Raw genomic sequence first — 22,407 nt, forward strand, 5'->3', positions numbered from 1 at the left:
CATCAAGACCTGCATAGGTACAATACTGGACATGTCCAGAACTTTAATCTTCCTGCTAATTATAGGACACATTTTTAGAAAAAAGCCTTCATATTCAAAATTTTACAACATCCTGCCTCAAGACGTTTAAAGCAAGAACCCCAGAACACTCAAGCTACGTCCTTCCAGGTGGCTTCTTGAAAACCCCTTCTATTGTGAATGAGTTTTTGAATTGGCAACATCTCCTACACTAATCAAGGACTCAAAACCTAAATTGATGGATTTGTAAAGAACATTTTTTTGTAGTTAATTTTTCTCTCCCCCTCCCTCCTTCTTATGACACTTTTATTTAATATATTTATGATCAAAAGAATTAATTTTTAGCAATTTAAACAGAATAATAAATAAAAATCTAATTTTTAATACTAGAGATCAATTATTGTTAGTTTGATACAAACTGATTTTTCCTTTAATTTTAAATCTGCTGGAGCTCAGAAAACAATTTTTCTAACTATGGTCTGAATATTTTTATTTTCACCCTCTAAAAAGTTTGTTTTGTACTGTAAAAGCATATATAAAAACTATTGAATTGAGCGTAGTATAAAGAAAATTAAATTTTTTCTAACCAAGGAAATAAATAATAATGTGTAGTGGTAAACAAAAACTTATCTTAGTTCTGGCCAGTACTATCGGTAGATCTGATATTTGATCAAAGCAAAAGTTAGAATATGTATCTTGACCTTAAGAAGTAACTTCCACGTAGATTATACTCTAGTAGTAGTAACTACATAGCAGATTCTATCTTTGTCCCAGATGGGATAAGTTACTACAACTTAGAATTAGCTCTTGTTTATTCACTTAACAAATAATTATTGCTAAGTCTAGGTAGTAGACTTTTCATTCACTTTACCCACTGTGATCAGTTGGATGAAAAAATTTGATTTGAATAGATATTGAAAGAAAAAATCTTTTGCAAGACTTCTAGTCCCTTTGAAGTTTGTAGATATTTTTATGAAATAATTGTTTAAGATTTCAGCAACCTCTTTCTGATTATTAATACTTTTTGATTATTAATACTCGCTATCGCTTTTCCTAGTGCGCCAGGCGCGGCTCTGGACTGTTGTCTTAATCTCGCCCCCCTGGACATTGTCATTCGAGCTATGCCAGGAAGAGTGCCTACTGTCTTCAGCAGACGGTGGGCTGCAGCAGTGGGCACTGCAGAATTGGCACTCTGATACAGGAGGATGTTTTGCACATGATCTCTGATCAGATGCCACAAAAGTTTTCCTTTGACAAACCCTTTAGGATTATTTTTACCCTCAAGGGATGATTGGTCAGAGGGGAAGCAACCTCTTCCACCAGCGGAGCTCGAATGGTACACAGACGGCTCTAAAACAAAAAGCGGCACAGGCGCTGGAATTCTGGGAGTGAGACCATGTAGGGAGCTGGTGGTTCCTATGGGTCCGTATCCGACAGTCTTTCAAGCGGAGGTCGCAGCCATTATGGAATGTGCTCGTGAGAATCTTCGTCTGCGATATAGGGGCAAGACGATTAATATTTTCACGGACAGTCAGACAGCGCTGATGGCGCTGGATTCTTGCGCAATCAAATCCAAACTGGTTTGGGATTGCTATCAGACCATTTCCTCCCTTGCCAGAATCAACAATGTAACCGTTTGTTGGGTTCCTGGTCATGAGGGGATTCCAGGGAACGAAAGGGCTGATTATACTCAAGTAGTAGTAACTACATAGCAGATTCCATCTTTGTCCCAGATGGGATAAGTTACTACAACTTAGAATTAGCTCTTGTTTATTCACTTAACAAATAATTATTGCTAAGTCTAGGTAGTAGACTTTTCATTCACTTTACCCACTGTGATCAGTTGGATGAAAAAATTTGATTTGAATAGATATTGAAAGAAAAAATCTTTTGCAAGACTTCTAGTCCCTTTGAAGTTTGTAGATATTTTTATGAAATAATTGTTTAAGATTTCAGCAACCTCTTTCTGATTATTAATACTTTTTTATTATTAATACTCGCTATCGCTTTTCCTAGTGCGCCAGGCGCGGCTCTGGACTGTTGTCTTAATCTCGCCCCCCTGGACATTGTCATTCGAGCTATGCCAGGAAGAGTGCCTACTGTCTTCAGCAGACGGTGGGCTGCAGCGGTGGGCACTGCAGAATTGGCACTCTGATACAGGAGGATGTTTTGCACATGATCTCTGATCAGATGCCACAAAAGTTTTCCTTTGACAAACCCTTTAGGATTATTTTACCCTCAAGGGATGATTGGTCAGAGGGGAAGCAACCTCTTCCACCAGCGGAGCTCGAATGGTACACAGACGGCTCTAAAACAAAAAGCGGCACAGGCGCTGGAATTCTGGGAGTGAGACCATGTAGGGAGCTGGTGGTTCCTATGGGTCCGTATCCGACAGTCTTTCAAGCGGAGGTCGCAGCCATTATGGAATGTGCTCGTGAGAATCTTCGTCTGCGATATAGGGGCAAGACGATTAACATTTTCACGGACAGTCAGACAGCGCTGATGGCGCTGGATTCTTGCGCAATCAAATCCAAACTGGTTTGGGATTGCTATCAGACCGTTTCCTCCCTTGCCAGAATCAACAATGTAACCGTTTGTTGGGTTCCTGGTCATGAGGGGATTCCTGGGAACGAAAGGGCTGATGCCCTGGCCAACCAGGGCTCAGCAACAATTATGACGGGCCCTCAACCATTCTGCGGTGTTCCAAGGTGTGAATCCTCTAGGGTTGTCTCGAAATGGATTCGCGCGGAGCATGGGAGAAGGTGGAGGTTGCATCCGGGTTTGAGAGTGAGTAGAATGGTATTACAGTCACCTTCCTCCAAGGTGGCCTCGGACCTTCTCTCATTAAACAGATCAATGTCTTCTAAGGTCATTGGTCTCATTACGGGGCATGGTCACCTGAAGAAGCATCTACACAGAGTTGGCATCCTTCAGGAGGATCCGCTCTGTGGAAGGTGTAATGAGCAGGAGGAGACTGCTGAGCACCTGCTCTTTGATTGCCCTGCAATAGCAAGAGAGCGGTATGCCATCTTTGGTAGCTTGAACAGGGGTGGCGAGTTTTCCCAGGAGGACTTGATAGGTTGTTTTCGGCGGTTTGTTGAACTGCTGAAGGTGTAGACTGGTAGGCCTCATGGTGTTTCCGGGGTGCGCAAAAGGCCCTTGAGGCTTAAGTGCATGGCAGTAGGCCGCCCCAAGGGAAAAAAAAAAAAAAAATACTTTTTGATAATCATTACTAACAAAAAGCAGTAAGATTTTTTTACTAGGATTTTATTTTTGTTGTTACGATTATTTTATTTCATCTTTGTTTTTAATGTGATTTTTTCCAAAATCAGTCTGCGCCAACCTAATGTTTCCTTCAGTCAACCTCCCACATAACCTTTGGTTTGTTATTCAGGCCCGAGATATACTTATTATTTGCCATGCCTTTTGCTGTCTTAATCACATTCTTTAAGATTTGACAATAATTTCCAATGGGTTCTGCAACTCCTGCCGTAAAGACCGGGAATCCGGAATATTGTTTATTTCTTAAAAATATTCCACCATGCAAGTGTCTTTATCACAAATGCTGTCTTTCACTTCTAGAAGGGTAGGCTTATTATGTAAACGTGAATTTTCTACTTCAGTCTCTGGTCTCAGAATTTTTGTTTAGAATCTTAAAACAAATTCTGCAAAATCCAATTTTATACATTTTGCTTTACAATCAGTAGATAGTCATGACGAGCCCGCTGTTATGTTGGCTGACACAATGCTGGAAGAAGTATATTGTTCGAAATTCCTGGGAATATACCTAGATCGAGGGTTGACTTGGAACGATCACGTCGACCAAGTTTGCTCCAAATTGGCCTCAGGCATTTATGTTTTGAGGTCTCTAGCCAAATACTGCCAGAGTCAGGTTCTGATTATGGCGTATTATGGCTTGATTTACCCCCACCTCACTTACACGCTGGTGTTGTGAGGAGCTTGTGCAAACAATCAATTCCTGAGAGTGTTCAAGCTGCAAAAAGAAGCGATCCGCATTATCGTTAAGTTGAAATTTAGAGAGTCGTGCACGGAAGCCTTCAAAAATTTGCTACTGTTGACGCTGCCCAGTCTCTACATCTTGGAAACAACTCTGTTTTGTATGTCTAAATGTGACATGACGAATGGCCGAGACATACATGTGTATGAGACTAGAGGCAGAGGTAACTACCGAACTGGTAGACACAGAACGGTGGTTTATAAACGCTTGCCTTCACAGGCAGGTGTTCATTTCATCAATAAGTTACCAGATTCAATTAAAAACACTCCAACGCTCAAAGTGTTAAAAACTCGTTTGAAACGCTTTTTAGTGTCACAAACATTTTATAATGTTGACAAGTTTTTTGCTTATGATTGGGAGACCACCAATTAAAGACTAACAAAATTTGTCGCTGGAAGTGGGAATAATTGGGGAATGAATGGATGTAGGTACATTTGCAAAATTGTATGTTTGAAAGAGATTTCTTGTGGTGTGTGTTTGACAAAAATTTTAGCAAGTAAAAAGTAAAAATTTGACATTTGCCATGCGCTGTATAATGTTCCAGCAATACAAATTTGATTTGATTTGATTAGATTTGGTACATGAGCCCGAGGATTTACATTTTGATAATAAAACAATTAGGCTTAATAAAACATGAAGCACTATATAATTAATAATAAAATTATAAAAATGTTTCCACAAAAACGTACCTTTGTAGCTTTGTTGGTACCAGCAAGTTTATTCATCTTTGCTTGAACAGTTTTGCTTCTTTCTCTAAGTCTTGCAAGATGAGATTTTTGATTCTCCACAGATGTTTTTATATGTTCAAAAATGCCATGTGAAACTTTCTCCAAGTAGTCCAATGCTACAGTTATCTGCACAATAGTCTCTTCTTGTCTTAAGCCCTGATGTATTATTGGAACTTTCGCATAAGGAATGTGACTCATTTTAAATCTTCTTAAAACCTGAAATAAAAAAATAAGTACATTAGAAATCTTATATAAATTAATTTTTGTATTGATTTTGATTAAATAAATATTTAGCTTTATTTGTTTAAGGCATAAAAGTTATAATTTTAATAAACCTAAGATTAATAAAACAACATTCCATCCCTATCTTAAGCCGTTTCAGTTACATTTGAGACAGTAAATGAAGTTACTTATCCTTAATAACTACAATCTTCAGAAAGTTATATTTTATTAGGCCTTATGTATTGTGTGGTTTAAACATCACAATGACGTAGTTTTAATGTTTTAAGAGCAAACCTAACAATGCCATTTTGTTTCAGTTACCGGAGTAGTCAGTTGGTCAATTCACTTGGCCTGTCTTAAATCAAATGCGCAGTTTTATCTTGATCTGCTTTTTACACTGTATACTTGGTGCCATACAATGATGTGGATTTAATAATTTAATGATCGTAAGTTTAACAAATACAAACTGATGTAAAGGTTTTTTTTACTGTATTGTATTTCAGAAACTTTGCTTACTTTAAAGCAAAAAATTTGTAAAGTACACTATTTAAACCCAAAGTTTTAATAGTTTATTTTTATTGTTGAATACTTACAAATGAACATTATTTCATGCACTTAGTAGGCTTAGTTTTTGGCAATACTATAAGTTGATCTGCAATACTAAAAAAAATATTTCTGTATTTATCATTATTTTAACTATACATTTTCTTTTATCTGATATTATCTTTAATCTGTTACTTATTCAACATCGCAGCCACTCAGGTAGATCAGATCAATGAAACTGTATGTATTTTCTAACATTACATTTTTCCAAGAGAGATCTTCACAACACCCCCTCTCTCTATGAGGGTAATTTTATAATCCTCAAATCTCAGTAGTTTTAGTTACTTCCCCCTAAAGATTATGTAAACCTTTTTAAATTTCTAGAGCTAAAAGAAATTGTGATCAAAGTTCTAAACTGTCACCCATTTCCTTTGAACCAATATTTTTGTAATTACTAAATTACAAAAGGGTGAACATGTTATGGCATTTAGAAGTGAACTAAAAGGAGATTTCTTAGTACCTGGTAAAAACTGATACTCTTCAGTAAGGGTTACAGATTTCATTAATAAAACAACTTAGTAACAACAGTTCAATTACAGCATGATGCTATACCGAGAGAGAATCAGCTAGTTACCATGGTAACCAGTAGCGTAGCCAGAAATTTTGTTCGGGGTGGGTCCGAAACCGGGGGATCCGGGGGACGTTTTGTGTGTTATTTGCCAATGAATTGACTGGTAAAAGGTAAATACCAAAAATATGGAGTTTTAGTAACACGCCTTATAGAAAGTGGAAAGATGTAATAGGCAAATTAAACTCTCACAGCAACTCTAGTACCACAAATTTTCTTGTATAGCTACAGAAACTTTACGAAGTTCGATTCTGGCCGAGTAGAAGGCACCAAAGTGATGTTGGATTCACTGGATAAGAAAGAAAAAGAACAAAACAGAGCTTCACTCAAGCGTATAATTGACACAACTGTATTATGTGGAGAAAATGAAATATCCCTTTAGGGACATTGGGCCACTGACGGCTGAAAACCCTTTAGAAAAGGAGGGCAATTTTCGAGCGTTGCTCGGGTGCAGATCAAACTAACGGTCGGAAAATGCACCGGAAAAATTCTACTAATTAGAAGTTTGGCTACTTTTGATTTCACTGATTGAGATATTATGAATGAGTTATAATGACGATTTTTTTTGTATCATTACACTGTAGACAAGTATATAATTATCGGAAAAAATCACTTTCTGTCGGAAATAAAATACACCTGAAAAACTCTAATGATTAGAACTTAAACTACTTTAGACTTCGGTTATTGAGGTAAACGTGGTATTTTTGATTGAGTTAGGACGACGATTTTTTGTTATCATTAAACTGTACTCGACTACCTATATAATTATCGAGAAAAAAATCACTTCCGGTAGGTAAATACCGAGGAAATGCTCTCTACTGATTCTAGTTTTGACGATTTTGGATTTTACTGGTTGAGGTAAAAGTAGTACTTATAATTATGTTAGGACATTGATTTTAAGTATTCATTCAACGCTGACTAATAAATATATAATTATCAAGAAAAAAAAACAAAAATAATTACTTCCGATCGGAATATACTAAGGAAAATGAAACAATACCTCAGTCAGTGAAATCCAAAGTAGTCGGAACTTCTTATCAGTAGAGTTTTTCCGGTGTATTATCCGACCGGAAGTGATTTAATTTTTTTTTTCTCGATAATTATATATTTATAAGTCGGCGTTGAATTAATACCTAAAATCACCGTCCTAACATAATTCTAAGTACCACTTTTACCTCAACCACTGAACCAGTGAAATCCTAAATCGTCATTTAAACTTGAATCTGTAGAGAGCTTTTCTTCGGTATTTACCGACCGGAAGTGATTTTATTTCTCGATAATTATATAGGTACAGTGTACATTTTAATGATAACAAAAATCGTCGTCCTAACTCAATCAAAAACACCATGTTTACCTCAATCACTAAAGTCCAAATTAGTTGAAGTTCTAATCAGTAGAGTTTTTAAAGTGTATTTTCCGACCGAAAGTGATTTTTATATTTTTTTCAATAATTATTTACACGTTTTAAACTGTAACACCTATAAGACACCTAAAATCAACGTCGTAACTTAATTCTAAGCAGTATTAAGTAAGCAATTTTACGTCCCCAAGACGAATTTGAACGAATTTGTATGGCATTTTAGTACAATTTGAATGTACGACATAATCAGATATTGACACTGAAATTATCTAAACATACTTTTTTATAATGCAGCTAGGTAGCATATCTCATCACAAAGATTTAAAGGTGCCAACATAACAGAACACAATTATCCAAATGAATAACAATTACAAAACTCTGTTACAACTGATTTGTTATAGCCTAGCTGATTTAGAAAACGTAAGGATTTTGGTTTATTTGAAATAAACAGAGCCCCAGAGCCAACTGATGTTTGCCTCAAAATAAAACATAGTGTTTCGCTGTATTAGTTGAAACCAATCTAATAGATAAACAATAGATTTAAAAACATAACCTTCTTAAGGGGACAAGGTAAGCAAAAAACTTTCTTTGATTACAAAAATTGATTTTTTGTGTGTTTTTTTGTTCTCTGAAGTATTCTGAACATTTTGATATATAATACAATATATATAACATTATGTAAGTCATATTTATTTAGGGTTTTATGAACACTGCACATGCCCAGATTGCCCTTATGGGCAAGCCAGCACTCAAATCATCTTTGTTACAGTACAACTTTAGTTTATTGTAAGCTTTGATTTCACTTCATTGGTTAGCCAACCTGGTAATTGACAGTTTGAATCACCATCTGGTGCTTTGTTGATGTTTTGTTAGTGTTTTGTCTGCCAACCTGAAGTTACAAGTGAAATTTCTTCTGTGTTATTGTTTGTGCTTATAAAATGCATAAAGGTGAACGTAGGCGGACTGTTTTCAAGAAAAGAAAACATATCAGTGTTCCTAAAACTTCTGGTGATGTACAAAAAGTTAATGTTTCTGTAATTGGAGAAGTAAACCAACCTTCAACTTCCACAGGCCTAGGCCTAGCCCTTACAGCCTAAACAGTCTGAACCACAGGAAAGACCAGTAAGTGCTTCTAAAAACAAAATTGGTGACAGTAAGTACCAGCATTATGTAAAACCGGACAATACAGACAATAATAGGAGTATAATTGTTAGAAGGGTTGTTGATGTGGCACTATTTTCTTAAGTTTTGTAAGTGTATGAAAAAAACAATCATTCACCTAACTGTACTAGGAATTATACAGGGGCAAGTGGGGGAATGGAAGTGAGAGGGGCAGAACAGATATTCCAGCGTAGCATACATAGAAATGTTCCGTACACTAGATATCTTGGTGATGGAGATTCGAAAGGATTTAGTCATGTGGAAAGGCTAGGTTTTTTATGGTGACACATCAATTTAAAAGCTAGAGTGCATAGGCCATATCCAAAAGAGGATGGGCTCACGATTTAGAAGAAGCAAAAATCATAAAGGTACAAAACATTCCGATGGCAAGCCGCTAGGTGGGACAAACCGTTTTTCTGATGCTATTATTGATAACTTGCAAAATTATTATGGCTTTGCTATCAGGAGAAATGTAGACAGTGTTCAAAAAATGCAAGAAGCTGTATGGGCTATTTATTGGCATATGCAGTCAACCGATGAATTACCTCATCACGGTCTTGGCCCTAAAGTTAAAGAATCGTGGTGCAAGTACCAAAAGACAGTTGCGAATCAACATTTTTCCCATAAAAAGTCACTAGGCCTACCTCCAATAGTTATGAAGAAGACTGAACCTATTTTTATTGACCTAGCCAAAGCTGATCTACTAAAAAAATGTGTTCATGGAAAAACCCAAAATCCTAACGAGAGCGTCAACAACGTTATTTACAACCGCCACCCCAAAACTGTGTTTGTCGCTAATAAAATATTGCATTTTGGTATTTATGATACAATTTCATGTTTCAATTATGGTTACATAGCCAAATTTGAAATCATGAACAAATGTAACATGGAAATAGGCCTAAACACAATTAAAGCAGTGAAAAGGTTGGATAAGCACCGAGTATACATTGCACAAAAACAAGCGTTAGAGATTACGAAGAAGGCTAGAGAGATGAGAAGGCAGAAAAAAGGTCGTAGCTGTAAGATAAAAGGCCGGGGCGGCAAATCACGAATTTGACATTACCAACGTATTCTGCTCACCCTCCTGAACAAAAAATATATATAGTACTAGGGGGTGCAAATGACAAATAACATGATTTTAGGGGGTATATTCATAAGTGGTTAAGTTTCTAATGTTTTAATGTTCAGTTTGTGTGCTGTGTCTGGATAATCTGTTTACTTTAATATTATCTGCGGCCGGGACTGATAGCAGCCTGATAACGTATCTGTTATCTGAGTTCTCGGGGGCAGAGTCAGTTCTTCACAAGATATCGTGTTCAGTAGGTGAATCAACCATCCACTAGTTCGACCAACCCTAGTGAATTGTGTGTGTCGGAGTGTTTAGTAGGGCACGTAAAGAGTGTACGTTTCTCTGAAACAAAATTATTTCCTTTTTAATTGAACATGGAATTTTTAATAATGAGTGTATTTGTTCGTCGTGCAGTCGCGTGTTGTTTTTAAACCGGGAGACTTTGTTGTTTCGTTGCGATAGGAAAATTAGAAAAATTAGTAAGAAAAGAAGTTTTAAATGTTGCAATTTTTAAAAATCCACTTTTTTGTTGCTGTTGCTCAGCTATATCCGCCAACACACTAATGGTAAGTGTTCTCTGTTAATATCCATCTATATATTTATATTTGAGTTTTTCATGATTTATTAAGTTTTTTAACTTTACATAATTGCCTTTGCATTACATTTCAATTTATATTTCTGATCAGCCCTTCTAGAATTTTATATTTTACTGATAGGTACTATCTCGAGGGATGTTTTTCTTTAATTTTCTTTAATTCTTAATTTTCCTTCGGTGCTGCCCCGCGCTGATGGCCGGAGGCACTCGTCTCATTTCGATAACAAGTAATTAATTTGTTGCTCAAAATTAAGAAAAACATTGTTCATTTTGATCAAAATTCTGCTCATTTCAGTATTATTTTTCATTTACGTTTGCAAAGATGGCGGCGCAACCGATGACGTCATCACGAGGTTGAATCATGGTCATTGGTCACAAAAGGTCACGTGACGCTAGACGTGGATGTCAAGTTTGTTAATTTTGATTTAAGAGGTTTTGACTTCCACAAAACAGCTACAATACCATACTATTAAATGTACCGATACTTCAACTAATTGTAACTGTCAAATAATTGAAAAAGTGAATAGTTATAAATATTTTGGGAGTTACATTAGATGAAAATATGACATGGGGAAAAACATATTGTAAACTTACATAAGTCAATTGCCTTTAATATAAGAAAATTCTACTTCTTAAGAAATATATGTGACCAGTCTTTGATGCGTTCACTGTATTTTGCATTAATTCATTCTCGAATTCAATATGGAATAATTTGTTGGGGCAAAGCTTTCAAATACTTAATAGACAAACTAAGAGTTACACAAAACCATTTTATACGAATCATTTAAGGCAAAAACGAAAATGGGAAAGTTCTTTTCCTATCTATTCTGAATTAAAAATATTACCGATCCAACATCTATATATATTTAAAGTTCTCAGATTGTTCTATATCAGAAGCGGAAATCAAGGCACTAATACTCTTTTTTATAAAACTCGAAAGTTTACATAAAAATTTTTTTAGAATCCCAAAAGTTAACAAAATTATTTTTAGACAGGCTTATGGGTACAATGGCCCTAAGTATTTCAACCCAGTTACCAAATAATATAAAAATGTGTACCAATTTAAAAGGTTTCTGCAATCAAATGCAATCTTGGCTATTACAAAACGCCGAAATTGACTTTTTAAATTCAGTCTTAAGTTAGATAAAAATTGTTATACCTCTTAATGTCATAAGCTATCATTGTTTTTTTCTTAATTTGTTCTGTTTGTTCTTATGTTTGTCACACACAGTGAAGGAAAATATTAACTTGTATGAAACTGAACATACGAGGTGTGTTAGAAAAGTAATGAGATTGGTAACACTGCGGGAGATCTGGCAACGTTGTGTCTACCGGCTGACGCTAAACCTGTTTATTTTATCCCTTCCACTTCCTCAGTCCGAGTAGTTACAAACTCCGTACAGTTAACACATTAGTTTTGACAGCGCCATTAGTAAAGTTGTGTTTTAATTGTGCGTCACAGAAATGGAGCATCGAAATTTAGAGCAACGTTGTGCAATAAAGTTTTGTGCTAAACTTGGTGAATCCGCGAGTGTGACTTTTGAAAAGTTGAAACAGGTCTATGGGAAACAGTGCTTATCGAGAGCACAAGTTTTCCGCTGGCACAAATCATTTTTGGTAAGGCCCGAGAACACGTTGAAGATGAACCTCGCTCAGGGAGACCTTTGACTTCAAGAACGGACGAAAACATGGATCGTGTGAGGGCGCTTGTGAGATCAGACCGTCGTTTAACAATAAAGATGATCAGTGAACAGCTAAATTTAAACACTTTCACCGTGCATCAAATTGTGACAGATGATTTGAACATGCGAAAGGTTTGTGCCAAATTGGTGCCGAAAAATCTCACAACTGAACAGAAGGACAATCGAAAAAAATGTGTGCGTTGATCTTCTTGAGAGGATTGCTAATGACCCAAGAATTCTTCAATTGTGTGATCACTGGTGATGAATCCTGGATATTTGAGTACGATCCTGAAACAAAGCGGCAAAGTAAAGAATGGCACACTTCGTCATCTCCTCGGCCGAAGAAATGTCGAATGAGCAAATCAAAGATCAAGACCATGCTAATTTGTTTTTTTGACAGGAAAGGTATCGTACACAAAGAATTTGTTCCACCAGGACAAACTGTCAACCAAGTGTTTTATAAAAGTGTCCTTGAAAATTTGAGGAAAAGAGTGATCCGTGTGAGACCGGAAATTGCAGACAAGTGGATGCTTCATCATTGACAATGCTCCATGTCACACGGCCATTTCCATCTGTGAATTTTTGAACTCAAAAACGCATTACTGTTGTTCCTCAACCCCCCTATTCACCTGATTTAAGTCCTTGTGACTTTTTTCCTCTTCACGAAATTGAAACATGTCCTAAAAGGACGTCATTTTGGAACTCTGGAGAACATTCAAAAGACTGTGAGACCGACCAGTTAAAAGCCATACCAATTGAAGACTTCCAGCGCTGCTACCAAGAGTGGGAACGACGACTCCGCCGATGTATAGCTGCCCAAGGAAACTACTTGAAGGGGGATAACATTGTTTGTTTGAAAATAATAAAAAACTTTGGTTAGTATGAAATCAGTCTCATTATTTTTTCTAACACACCTCGTATATAAAAAGTAAGTAGTCGAGTAAAAAGTATATTTACTTGCAAGTAAATTCCATGTATATCTGCGAATTTATTTACGTTTATTAGCCTTAGCCTATCTCAATCTAAATGGTAAATCTTGCATTTAATGTAAAATTGTAAACAATGAATTGGTTAATTTAGCACAGTTGTTTGCAACAGATGTTGCGGATTTTTTATTTTGATTTGTAATAAATTGTATTTATAGTAATGCAGGCGTGCTCGAGCTTTATAATATTTTGTAAAAAATACTGAACTCATGTTGGCCATATACTAGTAACAGGCCAACATTATTTCCATTTATTTACATGTATTTTATATTTACCTTATTTATATGGAAATAAATCATTTATTCATTTATTTATTCATTTATGTAGAACATGGAGATATTACTGAATAGTTATTTAATTTTTTATGTTCTAGAACTTCGTTATTTCTCATTTCCACCCCATCAAACCTTATACTTTTTTTGTTCTATAGGATGATTCCAATAAGTTAATAACGCAAAACTCGTATTTTTCCGCTCCGGCCGTTAATATGATAATTACCAAAAAGGAAAATTGAAGAAGCGGAAGAGGACCTTGATGACCCCAGCTATGGTTATGGAATGCATTAAAAGTAAGTCTACTTTTAATTTATGTATATATCATTAAAATGCTACCTTTCTTCATGATTTTCACAATTTCCTGAAACTTACATATTTTTTATACATTTGCACACTTTTTTCATGATTGGAGAGGGGTAGATTGTTTTGAAATTTTTACCACACATGTAACTAACTTATTTGTATGATTTGACAAGAGATTTTATCATTAATCCTTCTGAAAAAAAAAATTAAAAATAAAATATTAGACTAAAAACAAAGTTTTTTAGTAGTTTAAAAAAACCTTTTTTTATATTTTGGAAATTCCCTTTGTTAAACCTTGTAACAAGAACGTGAACGTACTTATTATTGTGAAAAATGTTCATTGGCATCTCTTATGGTTATTGAGATATGTGGGTAAAGGTTTGGCTAATTTAACATTGTTTAGATAGGCCATGCCCTGTCCCCTTAAGAAACCTTAAGACTAATCAACTTCCTTACGTTATTGTTCACAATTATTGATGTTTCAGTTCCACTAACAATAAAATTAAAGATAGTTTTTGTTGAGTGTACTAAATATTATAAAACATAACTAAGCATACAGACTGTTATAAAATAGTCTCAAATTATAAAGTTTGTATTCTTATTGTATGAATAGCTTATATTATTATTTTTCTATGTGGTTAGTTTTACTTAATCATACACACACAAATATTATACCACATTGATTCGTTAATTTATTTTGAGGTTATGTTTGTTTTGAGGTTGGTAAGGCTTGAAATCAGCTGTAAGGCTGTCGTCTGTTTTAATGTACAAACACCACACAAGAAACTCGCTAGTAACTTAAACTTAACGTCATAGACTGACGAAATAATCGATGCCTAAAACCTTACCGAAGAAACCAGTGCTGGTTAATCTATAACAATCAAGCTACGAGCTTTGACTGTCTACCTCGGTAATCTACGAACAAAACCGATTAAAGGAATACCGGTAACGTTATACCTGAATATATGATTGTAGTTTTGTAATTTTTGAAATAATTAATATCTATTTATTTAATATTTATCTAATGCAAATGTAAACTTTTTTGTTGTTGTTAAACTAATCAGCCAAACTGGTGTATTCACAATAAAAAACATAACTAAAATTTCAGCATCCTGTAATAGTTTAAAAAACATTATTGCAAGAATATTATATTTTTTACAATTATTGAAATAATAACATATAATTTATGTACATGCCAACGGACATTGCCATTAACAACTTTGATCAGAAAAAAAAGAAAAACAAAACAAACTAGTAGATACATTAGACGATGTTTCTTCAAGATAGGCAAAAATTTAGAACAGTGCATGCAAACAATGAATAAGCAATTAACAAGTATTATAAATACTACAACGAACATTAACCATCATGGGTGCTTTAAATAAATAGGTTAAGAAGAAAACAATTAAAGAACATACATAATGCTTATAAAAACAAACACTAATGCTAACAAGACAGCAGTGAATGAATATTCTAAATTAATCCACATAAATAGTACAACAAACAGGCGGACGATGTAGCATCCTTCAGGGTCTCTAGAAAGAGTAGGGTTGAAGGAATCATCACAAAGTGATTCTTTGGCAGATTTTTACAGCAGGGAAGAGGCTCTTCTTGAGTCCAGAAACGTTGGAGAGAAGAGTAGAGGTCAACCGTATTTGCAGAGAATAGAGGGATAGGGACTTCAGAGGCTTGCTGCACAGTTTGCGGACAGGGGTCGGAACCCATGACCACAAAACCTAGCATGCCCACCCACCTTGGTAGAGAGAAAATAAAGCCACGTTTGCTACTTTCATAGCGCGGTGAGTTCTGAGACAAGACTTCTACTACTAACGGGGGAAGAAAAGAGCTAGGCCTTTGTGAGCAACCGATATCGAAACATATCGTGCTCAAAACGACTCCGGCTGTAAAACTTACTGATCGGGCGTCGAAGGGACAATCCTGGACGGCGCATGGACAGACAGACTAAACCACGCAATGAGTCCTGCCCATGGAAGATGCGGTAGTAAATCGTACAATTGGTCCAAGGTTCACTAAGTAAGCTTTGGAATTCCTTACACTATTTTAACTGATAGGAGTATTATTGTGAATAATAATACTAAATCCTACTCTAACTGGACATTATTGTAAATATTAAACACCTAGCATTCTCCGTGGTTTTGAGAAAAAAGGAGGGCATACATGTTTTTTAAAGGGCTGGATGATTAAAGCTAACCCTAAGGCTAAGGTTATTACAAAACACTCCAAACTCCATTGTGAGTGACTGGCACACCTTGCAGGTCTCCTTTTATAGCTAAGTGATTGATCCTTTTCATAAATGATACAGTCCGGAAAATGTGTACCCATCATCAACTTTTAGAACTTATTCTGTTCAGTAATATACCTGCATTGATCGTTCTTGAAACAACCAAGTGACGAAATAGGGTCTTGTTTTGAAGCCTAACACAACCCTGCACACTATCAATGTCAGTGCAGAGTGTATGCCAAGCTAACCTCTTAGACGTGCGAACCTTGCAGTTGTACAAGGGACAGTGCATGAGTTTCATGGTAAGTCTCTCAAGTACCACATGATGTTGCTCTCCTGAATATAGCTCCGACTTTCTTCCTCGGTGAGACCAGTTCAGAGCTCCACTAGGTTACTTTGGGTCACCTAGTGTTAATGAAAGGACAACTAAGATCAAGTAAACCTATGATCGCAGAAGCCAGATTGTCGATGATTCGTTGAGCTGCACTGTATTGTAAATCCGTTTCTGGTTGCTACAATCAGATTCCAGTCGTTCTTTTTTCCTTGGATTCCTAAACTGAACTTTTTCAAGTTGTAGGTCTCTTATTTTAAAGCATATCAACACGATCGGGGAGGGAAAGCAGATACGTGTAGTAGATACACGTCCATCTACTCTCTTCGCGTATGCGTGCGAAATATAAGAGCACTACCGACATTTACAATCACGAGACTACGAGATATTATATATTCCAGAAGTGACTAACCTCTGTTCTTGTGTTGGTGGTGACCCACGCCTCACAGTGCGAGTTAGCATCGCATCCATTCGCCAATTCTACACCATTCCTCGCGGAATAATCCACCGCAGCAGCCATATATCTGAAGGGGGATAGAATATGTAAGATATGATGACATTATCAGGGTTCATCTAGTGCCAGTCACAATTAGTCTGACGGTAGAAAGATTCTTGGAAAAACATTCCAGAACAAGAATGCTGTTTACCTTATACCTTGCAAGTTTAGTTCCTGTCGTGCAAAGTCCTGATACCTAACCCTTACAAATCCAGGGTTCCTATATCAGGGCCACGTGAAATTCTTCCGCAACAGCTAAAGCCGCTGTACTGTTCTGCAGATTGACCTAAAGGACATTGACCGGCAGCCACACCCCGCGTTTTTAGTTGGTTCTGCTCTACATCAATGAACATTCTCCACTACTCACATTGAGTCGTTGCAGACTGCTTACCTACCAAGATTACTATCATTCTGGAACTCCCCGTGTATACATCCACAACAACTCGCCCATAGGTCCTCGATTGACCCCGAGAAAGATCTTGGTAGATCTTATGAGTTCCCTATAGTTCCTAAAAACCACACCCATTCCTCCACCCTTAGACCCGGAGCCAGATTCCACATCCAATCCCTAGTCCATATCATACTTGCATGACTTACTTGCATAGCTCCTCTTTCAGAAAATCATCTCTTGAATAAGAGGCACACACTCTCTGCTGAGAACTTATCAAAGATGCTCCCGCGCAGCTCCCAGTCCTTCTCCGAGAAGCGTATTTCAAGATAGTTCTCGCGAACCAAAGCGATTTTGTGTTCCATCAAGATCTTCTTAAAGGTCTCCCTCTCAGTTTGACTACCTGACTGCTCTTGAAGCGTATCTTGTCTTCTCTCGGCGGTGTCTTTTAGCCAAAGAGCCGAGCATCATCTCTTCCCTAAAGGAGTAGAGTCAGCTCCTACAGATTGACCTATTGTTGGCCTCCTCTGCTTCTTTAATATTTTTCTTCCATTAGCAGATTTCTTGCTCTGCAGTCTCTTCAATTCATTGAACGGTGCCATCAGCCATCGTTTTCTCCTTAACCATTTGCTTATGCAATTTAAAAGGAAGCTTGAGGTTGTAATTCAGTTCTTATATTCAGATGCTGTGTCTATGGACACGCCTTCTACGTTGACATCACCAATACCTGAATCTTTGTTGGTGGTGATTGTGTGTGATGAGCAGGCAGATACATCATAAAGCCAGATTATCGGATGCAATGCCAGTTTGTGGCCGTCCCAGATATATATATATATATATATATATATATATATATATATATATATATATATGTGTGTGTGTGTGTGTGTGTGTGTGTGTGTGTGTGTGTGTGTGTGTGTGTGTGTGTTAGAAATTGTGGTTTGTTAATATCAGACTCTACAAAACTCCTACATATACCAAAGAAGTAACATGTCCACTCGTTCAGGGTCCCGCATGACCAGGTAAGGCTATTTATGCATTGGAGGTGGCCATCTACCAGGGGCTCCGTTTGCGATGGACTACTCCTGTGTCATGCATATCATAGGCACGGATCGCTTTACACCATGGGATTGGAAGTCCCTAGTACATACAAACGTAGATCCACCTAATGCAGTGGAACAACCTTGACAAGTGTTTATCTAAGCCAACCATTGTTACTCTCGGATCCCCATTTGTCTTGAGTGACACTAGAGGCAGTGTTATCCATGGGAGGTACTTTTTCCGGTCTATTGGGGATCACCCGAATTGTCAGCCTACCCCCTAGACCATCTGTTTGAGCCTTCTGGCGAGTTTCCATGCTATGACTTATACTGTGGTGTTTTCCTAAGGGCACCGCCAGACTAGCCCCTGGTTATTATCACCTTCACCGCTGGTCTATAATGGGAGATGATAAGCAGTCTAATAAGTCAGCAAATGCACTGGGGTATCTGTCACAGTCAACCTGATAATACACCAACCTTGCGTGAGTCTAGGTGTGAGCCGTCAGTATAAAACTTAAAAACTTCTCTCCTTTGCATTGTATGAATCTCTATATTCTATTGAGATATTGTATGATTTATCAAAGGAATATTTCAGTATCATGCACTTAAACATTTTAGTTATTTTAGCATCAAAAAATTCCTTTCTTATTCCATGTGGCCTTCTGAGGAGTAGGCTTTGTCGCCTTTTTACTAAGGAGCTTTATTGTACTTAATGCAGCTGTCTTTTCACCTCCTGCCCTGGTAATACTTTTGTATACTAGCCTTTGAAGACTCTGTAACCTCTTAGTTGCAGTGCTTTGTTCCACTTTTGGCAACCACACAACATTTTCATGTGTGAACATTGGTATTATTATGGCTTCATAGAATCAATATATCTTTATCTTTCAGTTTGATCCCCATTTATATCCCTAGGAGCTTTTTGCAAGTACCAAGACTCCAAGAGCTGTTGTTGCTTTGGATATAACATTCTCTATGTGGGGATTCCATGTTAGCATATTGTCTAGAATAACTCCTAGATACTTGATATTATTGGAATACATTATTCAAACTTCCTTTTCCTGAAGGTTATTATACTTGATTTAGATGGGTTGACACCAAGACTCTCCCATGAACCTGTTGCTTATAAAATCAGGGGTATTTTGGATGAGGTACTCCAAAGTACCTTTATTTCTGCCTCTGACAATGAGCACAAGTTCATCAGCACAACACTGTAGTTTAGTATTTCTTTCACTTTAGTCAAGAAATCATATAACTCCAAAATCTATAAAGGGAGGGACAGTACTCCTCCTGGAGTTCACTCTTAACAGTTAAGTATCTGCTTCTTAAAGTCCATAGCTTAAAACTTCTTAACAGCTACACATAGTTTAAGCAAAAGTATTTTTTTATCAGTGATAGAAGAATTTGATACAAGCAAAATATGGTCTTGCACAGGTTGAGGTGGTGGGATCCATTTTTGGTTGGAATACTTTTTTCTATTTTTAAAGAACATTTTTGTCACAGCCCTTTACAATACTATTTCTGAAGACAGGACAAAACATTTTTTACTATTCCATGAGGTGTAGCATAAATTTCAATTATAATTCTGACACTTATAATCAGGCCCAAATAACTGTTAAAAAATTACATGACATTTTTACAGCATATATATGAAATATGACCAGGAAATAACATGATTTTAATTTAAAAGTTACTTTCCTGAAGGAAAATGTATTAAAACGCATGTAATTTTAAAAGGGGAAATGCTTTTATCTACGCTATAACTGATGTATATGTTGTAAAAATCTCATATATTAATCTTCAGCTATTTTCATTCGAACTTGATTACATTTCCTAAATTCCCTACCTTAAAAGCCTGTAATTCTTTATGGAGTGATCAAATAATTTATTTTCTTCTTTTCTGTCTCAAGGGAAGTTATCTTAGAGGGCTGTGCCATTAAAAAAAAACAAGCTAAAAAATTGATTTCACTACCTTGAAGGTATTGATCTCCAAATGCCTCTGCTTTCAGAGGGTGCAAAAATCACCTGATAATCATTCTGTCATCTTGTGTTGTTTAAAAAGGTTTAAATCCAATTTCACTTTCTTCCATAACTGTTTGATCTAATTTTAATTTGCCAATAGAACTTCACTGACAAATATAATGAGACTCTAAACAGAGCGCTTTCTGATTTTAGAATCTCCTGACATACTCAGGTGGTAAGTGTAAAGCCTGTTATTATTGGATTTATGTAACTTATAAATCTATAGATATATTAAATATGCTTTCTTGGATTATGTATATTTTATTACATTAAAATTAGATGAGCAAGATTTTTATTATTTTACTTCTGGAAGAGCTATGCCAAAGAGGTGTGAGAATTGAGATTTCGTGCTATGGGGTACTATGTCCAGAAAGAGCATACCCAGAATGTATGACATGAAATACTTAAAATAATTTAAATTGATTTATTCTAATACTCTGTTAACAAACAACAATATTTATAAATGTCTGCAACCCACACATACTGGGGAGCTTCCTTAGCACTCCTATCATAAGTAATCACATTTATCTGACATCAAACTTAGGGAGTGCTTATCCAGTACATGGACATAAGTACTATTGAAAGGGGTTGAAAAAGTAACCCACATCCTGTAGATTAGCACCCTTCCCCCTATTTCTAGGAGGAGCTTGACAGTACACTGTCATGACCATAGTGCTGAATTAGCACACCCTTAATTTTAGAGCTGCCTATTCAGCATGTAGCCATGATTAGGGACACTGAATTAGCCCTCTCTTTCACGGCATCCAGATTATTTAAAATCATTTGAATCTGGAATACATATGAGGATAAATAAATGCAACAAATTCAATAACATCACTGTTCTATGCATTCATAACCTGTTGAGAAAATCATACCAATTGGTCCAACTCTTAGAGGACCAATCATGATTAAACTTTACCAATAATGAGTGGAAAAACTGAACAAATTCTTGGGTGATCCAGGATTTCTATTTGAATGGCGTGAAAGAAAATCAGTTTTCATAGAGACCCAATTTTGAACTTTGAAAAAATTATGTAAGAAGTATTTGGCAATATTGGAGAGATGGAAAGTCAATTTTCTATTTAAATGAAACATTGTTAAATGTAGAACATATGACAAATATGTATGGTATCCTTCCTATATAAAATAAACTTGACAAGCATTTTAGAAGACAAGAGAACGAAGTTGAACAAAATACTAAGACAAGGAGGACGACTGATTGTAGCTCTCCCCTGAAATAGATATACATTGGAAAAAAAACTGAAATTCCAGCTTTTCTCACAGAGAAAAGACCGGAGTTGGTATCTGCCAAATAAGTTGGTCCGGACCCCCCCCCCCCGAAATTTTAAGACATACTAAAAAATAAAGCATGGAGCAGGAGAAAAAAAGGAGAGTTATCATTACTCTTGTCTACAAACATTAAATTGATTGATTTAATTGATTGAAGTAACCGTTGTTAAAAACATAATAAAATTGTCCTTTCGTTAAATCATAAGAATCAAACGATACTTTTGGGCTCGGCCTTTCGGATAGTGTGGTGTAACCACGGTATTTCTATAGGGCGCGGTCACGTGACGTCGCAAAGTAACCTGAACCGTAACACGGCGAACAGTTTAAATTAGCGACCACTTCGTTCAAATTCGTCTTGGGGACGTAAAATTGCTTACTTAATACTGCTTAGAATTAGGTTACGACGTTGATTTTAGGTGTCTTATAGGTGTTACAGTTTAAAACGTGTAAATAATTATTGAAAAAAATATAAAAATCACTTTCGGTCGGAAAATACACTTTAAAAACTCTACTGATTAGAACTTCAACTAATTTGGACTTTAGTGATTGAGGTAAACATGGTGTTTTTGATTGAGTTAGGACGACGATTTTTGTTATCATTAAAATGTACACTGTACCTATATAATTATCGAGAAATAAAATCACTTCCGGTCGGTAAATACCGAAGAAAAGCTCTCTACAGATTCAAGTTTAAATGACGATTTAGGATTTCACTGGTTCAGTGGTTGAGGTAAAAGTGGTACTTAGAATTATGTTAGGACGGTGATTTTAGGTATTAATTCAACGCCGACTAATAAATATATAATTATCGAGAAAAAAAAAATTAAATCACTTCCGGTCGGATAATACACCGGAAAAACTCTACTGATAAGAAGTTCCGACTACTTTGGATTTCACTGACTGAGGTATTGTTTCATTTTCCTTAGTATATTCCGATCGGAAGTAATTATTTTTGTTTTTTTTTCTTGATAATTATATATTTATTAGTCAGCGTTGAATGAATACTTAAAATC

The 22,407-nt window shown here is 36.2% G+C and overlaps 1 protein-coding gene across 4 annotated transcripts in view; it reads right to left on the reverse strand.

Moving 5' to 3' along the window:
• LOC124369362 (WASH complex subunit 1-like) overlaps positions 1-14,329 on the reverse strand; it is a 53,929-nt gene extending 39,600 nt beyond the window's left edge. The window contains exons 1-2 of one of the 4 annotated variants that reach the window (XM_046827348.1): positions 14,264-14,329; positions 4,726-4,980 (exon numbers count right to left, since the gene is read on the reverse strand). In XM_046827348.1, coding sequence (XP_046683304.1) covers positions 4,726-4,962 — 237 coding nt within the window. In that variant the 5' untranslated portion in view covers positions 4,963-4,980; positions 14,264-14,329. Of the gene's footprint in view, positions 1-4,725; positions 4,981-14,044 lie in introns of all 4 variants that reach the window. The other 3 variants (XM_046827345.1, XM_046827347.1, XM_046827346.1) reach the window with 3 other exon arrangements.
• Positions 14,330-22,407: the final 8,078 nt, after the last annotated feature.

Source organism: Homalodisca vitripennis, chromosome X, assembly GCF_021130785.1.
Source record: "Homalodisca vitripennis isolate AUS2020 chromosome X, UT_GWSS_2.1, whole genome shotgun sequence".
Classification (NCBI taxonomy): domain Eukaryota; kingdom Metazoa; phylum Arthropoda; class Insecta; order Hemiptera; family Cicadellidae; genus Homalodisca; species Homalodisca vitripennis.